Source organism: Antrostomus carolinensis, unplaced genomic scaffold, assembly GCF_000700745.2.
Source record: "Antrostomus carolinensis isolate BGI_N321 unplaced genomic scaffold, ASM70074v2 scaffold12972, whole genome shotgun sequence".
Lineage (NCBI taxonomy): Eukaryota > Metazoa > Chordata > Aves > Caprimulgiformes > Caprimulgidae > Antrostomus > Antrostomus carolinensis.
In genome coordinates, this window is record NW_010301650.1 from 18,648 (window position 1) to 29,294 (window position 10,647).

At 36.5% G+C, this 10,647-nt stretch overlaps 1 protein-coding gene across 1 annotated transcript in view; it reads left to right on the forward strand.

Annotated features, from left to right (window-relative positions):
• The window catches only part of SCG3 (secretogranin III), a gene marked incomplete at its 5' end in the record, with an annotated part of 25,617 nt that extends 18,642 nt beyond the window's left edge, over nt 1-6,975 (forward strand). The window contains 3 exons of the mRNA XM_010163545.1: nt 154-282; nt 2,152-2,220; nt 6,419-6,975. Coding sequence (XP_010161847.1) covers nt 154-282; nt 2,152-2,220; nt 6,419-6,537 — 317 coding nt within the window. The remainder of the gene's footprint in view (nt 1-153; nt 283-2,151; nt 2,221-6,418) is intronic.
• Nucleotides 6,976-10,647: the final 3,672 nt, after the last annotated feature.

Consider the following 10,647-nt stretch of genomic DNA (forward strand, 5'->3'; position numbering starts at 1 on the left):
GTGACCTTTAGAAACCACTTTGAGACAGACTCCAAGGAGGCTCTTCCTCAATCATCAGTCAATATGTTTTACTTCCTAAAGATCATATTGATGTGATTTCGAAGTGCTTTTGGTACATTTGTTACAAACTTGCTCTTACTGTTATTTCTTTAGACAAGAGTAGTGAAGAAGCAGACAGTACAAAGGAAGAAGCAGCTAAAATGGAAAAGGAATATGAAATCTCAAAGGATTCTACAAAAAATGAAGAACAAAATGCAGCAGGGTACAGTGAAGAGCCCAGAGGTACAAAATAGTCATTGCTTTTGCTCCATATGTATGCTCCAAGTGATTGGAATCTCTTCCATTCTTTGGTATTGTTTTTCCATTGCGTTAGCATAAATATCTTCAGGTTATTGTTACAGGGATTCAGCACACACCTTGATTTGGAAGTGTACTTATTTGCTTACTTTTAAATGTATGAATCTATATCCCTTGCTGAGTAAGGCCATAATCTTTCACAGAATTCATAACCCCTTTTGAGAGCAAGTTGAAATGCATTTTGACACAGCAGTGTAGAGAGATTTTTCTTCAACACCTTGAAAGGTACTGAAGAGTTCTGCAAAGTGAAACAATTTGCTTTACTCACTGCCAGAGGTTAAGGGTCATCAGAAATGGACGTGTTTTACATAAATTTGAAAACCTATTACAGTAAGTTAGTGTCTCAATAAGCAAACTTAGCACAGTAGTAGTTTTAGAAGGAGGATGTTTGTTGGGGCAGAAACCTTTCAGTAGGTTCTTCTTGCTAAGGATCCAGCATAAGAATTGATGTTTTGTAGTCAGTTAGTTTAAAAAAATTGCTTATAGTCTATTTTGCACTGATGCTGTTTTATGCTCATGCTTTTTTTGGATGCATGTGTTTTAGCTGCAAAATGCTTGTTAATGAACTGCAGTAATCAAGACTGCAGAAGACTGTAGTTCATTGGTCACCTGGTTCAGTCCTATCGGCAGTGCAGACTTACAAACTATTAGCCACTCACAGGTAGAAGTTGGCATTTTTTTCCAGCGGTGGTTATTTGACCATAGAAGAGGAAAATAGCTCAAGATGGCTGTCTAATTTCACAGTAAAGAAAAATGGTCTCAATACCCATGGGAAGTGATAAATAACGTATTTCATTTGTCTGTTGAAGATTTGTCTGTTCCATTTGGTCCAGGTTATTTTCCTACACCTTCAGAAAAATGTTCAGCCAAATAGCTTTTCAGAAATTTAAATTGGATCAGTATTTAGTTCTTTGTCTCATCATGCAGTGCCCTTTGCTGTTTCACAGAGTAACTTACTATAAAGCTAATTCTGCACTCCCAGCTCAAAAATTACAGCATATCTAATACTGTATCCACTTACTAATGGGACCAGACATGCATAGCTGGCAGTAGTAGCCTTCTACGTGCTAATCATACTAGCGGGTTTTTTTCCTGACAAATGTAAGAACATTACATCAATAAAGCTCCAGCCAAGTTAAGAATTCAAAATCCATTAGCTGGAATATTTCCTTAGGGGCCTTATTAGGTAATCCTTGAACTAATTCTGTCCTGTGTGCTTTCTGGTCCAAAAATAGCCATCACTTTAAAATTTCAGCTATAATAAGGAGTTACCATGGTAATTTTAATACATCCTTTTTCTCAGTAAATGTAAGTAGCTGTATTTCAGCTTGTCTTTCCAAAATATCATGATCTTTCTTAAATTTGCTGTATGCTGTTAGTACGAATGAATAGAGAAGTTTTCTAACACTTTGTATATGAGATACTCAAAGCTCTCAGTGTTATTTAAGTCAATCCTTGCTCTCTTAACAGCTTCATATTTGCTGAACAATTATTATGATAAAAAACCTAGAGGTTGCCTTTAATCCACATATGCAGTATTTGTGGATTGCACCAGAAGTTATGTATTTTTTATGAAAAAAGCCATGATCCTAAGTTTGTGGATGACTAATCTTGCACAGACAAAACCTGCTATCCATCTGTGGGAATTTTGCCTGACTAAGGTTGACAGGACTCAGCTTTTGAACTGAAACTAAGAATAGTTTTAATCTGCCTTTGCTGTGACCAACTTCGGTCAGTTAAGCAAGCTCTATCAATCATTGATGTGCCTGATTTCTCTCTCATCCTTTCCTCTAGGGAAAGCTGAGGCATATTTGGAAGCAATCAGGAAGAACATAGAATGGCTAAAAAAACACAATAAACAAGGTAACAAAGAAATAAATGAAGTAAAAAAACTTGACATTGGGGTGGGCAACATATACATTACAAAGCATGTAATTTAAATTGTATTTTATAACTTAGCATTATGTTTCAAGTTAAATAATAGAAATGTGAAACTGTGCTTGTCTAGGTTATAGTGATAATTAGTGATGTAGTTAAATAATACAGGTCATATAAAAGTAAAATCAATGAATGAAAATAGTAAACTAAGGCAAATTCATGTAAACTGGGTCAAACAGCCATTGGCCACAAAACACACAGTGACTAACCAGCTAGAAGGTAGTCATGTGCTGTCCAGATAGTCATGGTGGTCTGTGTGTCACCAGGTAACAGTACATCAGTTTTGTCTAGTGCTTCATTTCTTAATTCAACGTATCTTTTAATTATGATTTTATACATGAGGTAAATGTATTTTAAATGTCTGGATGTGTCTAGAAAAGCCCGGTGCATCTGTCTGGCAGTATGCCTGCCATCACAAATAGCAATGAGTTTTGTTTCATAACCATAAATAGTTAAGACAAACTTATGTCACTAGCACTGTAATATATTGGATTACAGCACAAATCAACTCTAATGACTTGCAGCTCTCACACGCAAAGCTGTGTAGAAGAGGAGCAGTGACTGAGGCAGCTGCACAGCGTATCCTCACCAGCTGCCCCACCATTTGACTCTTCCTCAGAGGCAGGGCTGTATGAGACCTGGAGGGAAGGAGCTAACAGCAGCAGGATTTCTAGCTTATTTTTCACAGATCTGTATTTATCCATATCATGTTTGCCCTCAAGATCTTACATAAAACCAGCCTCTCATCCCTTCTCTCTGCCATTGCTGATTCTTCTGCTGTCACCCACTCTGTAAGTGAAGGTTCCTAGCGAAGGGATCCAGCCCTGGGGTATGACTGGCACCTGGTGAGAAGGAGCCTTCTTGCACCAGCCAAGCAGAGGAGATCTGAGATGAGATTAGCCCTGGTAATCTAGCCACCCTCTCTGTGAGCTGAAGTGTACATCAATTACATTTCAGAGTTGAGCGCATGCCTACAGCCCAACACATTCAAGTTCTGTAATAGGAAGGACTTCTTAAAAAATTTTATACCTCTTAAAATTATTTCCGCACAATAGCAGCAATGTCAGTTAGCAAGAGACATATATATTTGCTCAAGAGCTGTCCTGACAATTCTACTAAATGTTTCTGTTTATTGGTGTACTCATTATAGTAATTAGATCTCAGTCATGTGTGATTATTTCTCTGTATCACACCTACTGACTGGGCAGTACCTCACTCCTTTTCATAGTAACCTTTCCTCTGCACTACTGCAGTCTGAAAATGGCTGTGACTGCAGATCGATAGCGTTTTGTCTGCCTGTGAATGCATTAAGATGTATGCTTTCTGCGTAGGTGGATTTTCATTTGCACTAAAATATCTTTATTGTCCTCTGGCAATGAAAATAGGCCTTAAAGTGAGTGTAAGTTATGACAGAATTAGAATAGTGTTCTTACTCTTCTGATACATTATCTTTATTGTGCCTTTCCATACTTTTATTTTTGTAAAATGCTAATTCAGTTCTCCTGGGATGATGTTGAAGGCAGTACAGTCAGGGGAAGCTTATCTAACTGTGAATGCATTGTGCTGTGTTTCTTCAGTACAAGATTAGGTGATATTGATGTGCTCATCAATCATTTCTCCACTTCCAGCTAACACCTGGGAGCTAGCGGAAAACTGATTCACAAAGTCATTTGTGCATTAAAATAGCCAGTCTTTTCCTATTCCTGGATTGTTTTACTCACTGAATATACTTTAAGAGGTTTAGGTTTTCTTCAGGTAAATGTTTGTAGATCCTTAACTTTGTATGAATTTTAGTAGAAATTATTATTCATTCAATGACTAATGAACCTGGAAATGTTAATTTGCATTTCCCAGTTTAAAAATTGCCTATTAAAGAGGCAAGTAAACTTGAGTAGTCTGGGTGATTTAAAGAGAAACACGTCCAAAGCCTACATTTTGGCCCGATTGGCTTTTGTGTCCAAAGTTTGTTTTGTGTATATGCAATATACAGGCTCTGTGGGCCTGTCCTCAATATCTCCCAGACCTGGCTTGATCTTTGAAACCAATGCTCTTTAAGACTAGCTCGTCCCCTGCGTAAATTAACATCACTGCCACCAGTAGACGTTGGCTGCTGAGTATTCTATTGCATTTAGTCTCCAGAGAACATAACCATGAGTAGTTTAACTAATACATGCAAATAGCATGTTTGGATTTTTCACAAAATACTTAGGTAGTTTATAGTTTCAAAACAGTAACAGTAGCCATTTAGTAATGAAAGTAAATTCTGTAATTAATTGCAATGGCAAATGGTTTGATTTGAATATGCAAATAAGACCTCACTTCATTTACTGTAGCTGTTTCACAGTTCAATGTAATGCTACAGCTGTTATGGTGAATATGAACCAAAGCTGATTTTTCAAATTACTTGCCCAAATTAATAGGTCGTAAATAAGTATTAAAAATTAACAGTTATCAATTTCTAGGAAAAAAATCAAATGAAATTGCCATGAGATACACAAAGTAGCCAGAATTGGATAGTATCTTAACAGCTGTAATCTCATACAGAATGCTTAGTAATTAAACCTTCACATCTCCATGTAATGATCTTAGATTCTAGAAGAAAAAGTAGCTCAGGATTTTTAATGTGAATAATGTGGATATTATATTAATTTAGTATTTGTTGTTCCATTAATTTCCATTCCACGGTACCTTTCACTGGAGACTCTCATTCTGTCAACATGAATGAAATCTCACAACCTCATTATTAAATTGCTTGGTACTATTTGTCCCTATTACTCAGATAGGATGGAGAGACAAACAGGTTACATTCTCTTAAGCAGTGCTGGTAACAGACCAGACGTGAAATCCTGGCCTCGGCTCAGCAAATACAAAAAATCCTGTTAGCTCAGATATGGAGAGGACACCTCTGCAGGAGTAGGGAATTTGGAATATCAATTTTCTAAGTATTACTCACTTGAAATTGCCTTGTACTCTTATAAAAATTAATTTGCTTCTTAATGTCTTTCTGTCTCTATTCAATTTTGGTCGTTCAACCATACAAAGACAGAAAGTCATTATTGTCTGTTTTGTTAAGAATGTGCAGTTTGAAAGAAGGCCTTTCCACTTACTGCTGCATGATGATATACATTGGAGTACGTTACAAAATCAGTATTAATATATTCTGAAGGTTCTGTCTGTGGAAGTAATCTATACTGAAAAAATCAGGATGTGTTAGTTTTGTGAAATATTAATTCATTTAAATTAATATGAACCCTTAAGACATTGATGTTTTCCAGACTACTAACTTGTGATTCTGACACATTAAGCTTCACATTTTATGCAGTAAATTATATAACTGAAACGTGTGTTGTGTTTATGTGAGAGTATACTGGGTCTGTTGCCAGACTTACGACTACACAAGAAGTTTTCTTTTTATGTTATTTGAAAGTAGAATTCTTTTCATGGAAAATAATGATGTTTTCCAGCATAAGAAGAGTGTATGTAATGTGTATGGTGTGAATCATGCTGCATAGATACAGCCATCTATCAGAAAAGGAGAAAGGGTCTTTCAGCACTGTATTGCAGATTGGCAAACAAAGACTGTCAAAGACTACTTTGACACTAGCACTGTCCTAAAGACTACTCACTGCAATATTTTTCATGTCAGAATATTATTATTATCAAGGTAAATAATTGTATTATTTTGATTTATTTTCAGGAAGTTGCTTTCTTGAATTTTCACTACAGGTGTTTGTACTAAGTGGGAATTTTACCGGGACTTCAATAGGAAACGGTCAATTTCATATTTTATTTTGAATCCATGACAGTTGTGAAAATAGTAGGGTTTTAACAACAGGTTTTGCATGCAGACTAAACATCAGATCTCTGGACCAGAAGCTATTCTTACTTTAGCATTTGCCAGCAAGCAATCAAGAACAAGAGATTATTATTTCTCTGAATGGTAAAAGCACCATGACATGTAAAAAGATTTCATGCAGGTGTTGGTTTATTTAAAAATTGTTTTTGCACATTGCACTTTTAGTGAACTCCCTTCATGTTGGATAAACTTTACAATGACGTTGTTTCTTAGGTGAAGCAGTATAATGGCAATGACTCATTGTGCAAATGAATTCTTATTTTTCAGACTATGATCTTTCAAAGCTGAGAGATTTCATTGATCAGCAAGCTGATGCTTATGTGGACAAGGGCATCCTGGACAAGGAAGAGGCTGATGTAATTAAACGCATATATGGCAGCCTGTAAAAAGCTAGTGGCTGCGAAACATGTAGAAAACTAGTATAGCTTTCCCCACTCCTGGCTCAATGACTTATGATTTGTTATTTTGAAGATATCATTAGAAATGCTCTGTTTACATTGTACTGACAACTTTCTAGACTGAAATGAAGAGCTGTAGTGCTCCATACACTGACTGCATACTGTATTTTCCTACTCACAAATCGATCCTAAACATCAAATTATGACACTGAATCTCTATTTGACAGGGTAATTATTTATGTAATGTTATCTTTGATTTATTATTTGTATTTGGTTTACTTTTGTAGTTAAACCAATAATTTCTGATGGAAAGTTCTTTTAATGCTACATCTTTTCGCTCTCCACTAGCTTTCTATAGATGCAACTATGTAAAGGGCATTATTAGAAAATAGTTCATAGTTCTCTAAATAAAATATTTGAAAATAATTTACCCATTAAAGTTTTCATTGATCTTAATATTATTTTATTTCCAGAAATCTTGTTTTTGAATCCTAATATCTTTGTATTTCTTGACCCTTTTTTATTTCTTTATGTAGTATTCTGTAACTTGGACTACAGTGTCCTTAGCTAACTGATACACCTTTGACACTACAACTGCCTTTCATATTGCAGAGCTGTATTCTCCCCGTTGTTGCATGTATAAAGATTCTCTTTGGTGCACCATTTGATGATTGTGCATGCATAATTAGTTGAATTCCTGATGTGAGTAGCCTGATAGCAAGTGTAAATAGCCATTACTTTCTTTAAAGAAAAAAAAAAAAGGAAAACAATTCAAGTAATTTTGCATGGGAAGGGGAGTTTGCAACTAAAGATGTTTCTGGGAACAAGGGCCCTGCTTTTCAGAAGGACTTAAAGAACCTGGCATACCTCAGCATCTCTGAATATCAAGGCTGTGGTGTGTTTACTGACTTCTGATCTGGGTTGAGCAGTATTATTTTTTGGGCATATGTATCCTATCATTAGCCAAGAATTTGGTACTTCCTAAAGAATGAAAAAGGAAAACAAAAACATCAGCCTTATTCTTCTTCCTGAGCTTATGCGGTTTTTGCAGAATGGTTTATGAGATCTTTTATATTTAAGTGCATGGATAATTTTATGCATGAACTCTTGAAGCAAGATCAAAGGTAAAAAAGTTTTTAGAAAAGTAAATTTTAAACTGAGTTCCAGAAGATGTAGGTCCTGAGACTTATCCCCCTGCAGCAGTCATTTGTGAAAATGAACTCCAGGAAAGCCCTGCTCTCAGATTCTTCATTGGTAATTGAGGTTATCCTTGCTCTGATTTATTTTTTTTTTTTAAACTCATGATACTTCTGAGATTGATACAGTCAAAAAATGTTAGCTGGTGCAGAGGTTGGTATCTGCCTGCCTATGAAGGGAGATGCTGACTTACAGCACTGCCTGCACAGCACAAAGTTCTCTAAATGTTAAATGGGCAGATTGTTTCCTTCCTCATTTTCACAGGAGGAGGAGATTTGAGCAGCAGTTTCTTAGCCGACTGAAGTAAACTTTGGAATCCCTGCAAAACATAAACTGTGAACTGAACATTATCAACAGAACATTATTGGGAACAAATATTAAATGAATGTGATTGATAGAAGTGAGGTGTAACAGCGCATCTATTTGAAAACTTACAATACATAAGCCAGTGAATGCTTTCTAATATACAAAAAGTACGTCACTGCCTGCTCATGGATCATTGCAGTATCAGCCACTAATGGTGGTATTTATTTTAAGATAAAAACTGTATCCAGAAATGTAGTCAATGTAACTTTCCGGTTTGAAAAATAGACCCTTGGAAACGCTGCAGAAAATAATTAGGAAAATCATTCCTGTTATTTTGAATCAGTGTATTTGTTATTATTATTATTATTATTATTATTATTAGCCAGTGTTCCCAAATAACAGACTTTCTTCTTGTCTCTGTAGATCTCATTTGTTTTCTGCAACAGCTTGTGACTTACTTTCTTCTGTGGCTATCATCCCAGAAAAGTGTACTTTGGGATTTATGAAAGAAATCAGGAGAAAGATAACTAACCATAGACCTCTACAGCTGAGGAAGTGGTAGTGATCTAGGATCTGCACTTAAAAAACAAAAAGGACAAACTTTCCTTCCTCAATGGCTGCTTTTAAAAAAAGCAAACTTTCTTCTCCTGTCAATATAACGAATAGTACAATAATATTTTTAATTTCATTGGAAGTTAGGTTCTTACTTTGGCCTTTTAGGAGTCTATGCAGGAGTCTGCTACTAATGAAAATATGTCATCAGCTAGCAACTTGTGATTATGAACAGTTTGTGTCCACAAAAAGGCTAGTACAGTATTTTTTAACTTCTGAGTTTTGCAAGTTTTATGACTTCACCAAAGCATAGATGACCTCATTTAGGAAAAAAACGTCCAAACAATGGGTATGATTCCAGTTCAGAGTATGCATATGCTTTGACCTGTTCTGTGCGTCACTTGGGGTACATACATGGACCAATTAGACCAACCTGATGACTAGATGAGAACAGAGCAAGCCCTCTGATGGATAGATGAGCAATCTCAGCTACGTTCTTCAATCTAGATTCACTTCACATCCTGCCCAAGCCCATTAAACTTATTTGAATGTTTCAAATACTGGTTTCATTGCTGGTACTTCAAATTAACATCTATTGGTAAATCACACCTTTCAGAACTAGACAGTAAAAACAGCCAGCCTCATGAATCACCCTGCCTTTCCAAAAGGCTATGACTTACGCTAAATAAAATCAGAGTGACGTGAGTTTCAACCTGCACCACAGATCAGTCCATATTTTGAAGAGAACACTTGGAGCACATTAGCATTAGACATCTGCTGCTAGTGTGTTTAGTACCTACTCAGTAAATCATATTCTGTCAGTGCTTTCCTTTTTCCTGGTGAGAAAGGTATTTTCAACACCTGCACATCTCTGGTTCTACATTGACAAAAGACAGTTTCTATGTTGTTTGTATCTCTGCTGGATCCTTCAGAAATCCTTCATTCCCTAAATTATCACTGAAAATGTAACAAGTACAATATATATGGTATTCACCTTTTCAGCTTTTCTATTAGACTATTGTTTCTGATACTGTACTTTATTAAACACTTTACTACAAGCTACAGTAGTACAAGGCTGCTTTTGTGTGTTAAAGAAAATGCATCTTTTCTACCCACTGCCCAGCTTTTTAAGGACGTCCTGCCCCACGGAGCAATAGGAGTTCATTGGGATGTCTGCAGGAAGGGGGATACCCCTCTGACAATGTTAGCGGCAACTACAGCACCAGATGGCTGAGTTAGCTGGATTTACAGGGGTTTAGTAGCCTCCAGGCACACTGAAATGAGTCCCAGATGAAAACTTCTTACTGGTTATGTATGTCCTGCATTTCATTTTAAAAGATCCTAGTCCAAGCCTGCCCAGGTTTTGACTTTTCAAGCTTTAGATGAAGAAATATGTAAAAACAAAACTACAAATTAAGGGTGAATGTCACGAGAATGGAGCCAGGCTCTTCTCAGTGATGCCCAATGATAGGACAAGGGGCAATGGGTGTGAGCTGGAACACAAGAAGTTCTGCTTAAATTTCAGAAGAAACTTCTTTACAGTGAGGGTGACAGAGCACTGGAACAGGCTGCCCAGGGAGGTTGTGGAGTCTCCTTCTCTGGAGACATTCAAAACCCACCTGGACGCCTTTCTATGTGATCTCATTTAGGTTCCTGCTCCGGCAGGGGGATTGGACTAGATGATCTTCGAGGTCCCTTCCAATCCCCAACATTCTGTGATTCTGTGAAATGTGCAGATTTCTCACCACAGAATAGCTGCAAAACATTGAATTTTACCTGTGTGCGTGCAGGTAAAATTTATGCTTAATTTCTGCCTGAAATTACCCCATTCCAAGCCTAAACCACAGCTGGAAGGGCTGGAATAAAGATACAAACAAAGACTGAAGTTGTAAGTGTAGGAAGAATAAAGGCAGAGTGAGAAGCAAAATATACAGGACGATATATAAACAAAATATACAGGAAAAAACTGTCATTTTATTGAGTAATAATACGACAATGTGGATTAAGATATTAAAACATTAGTCATTTCAGAACCTCTTTTTT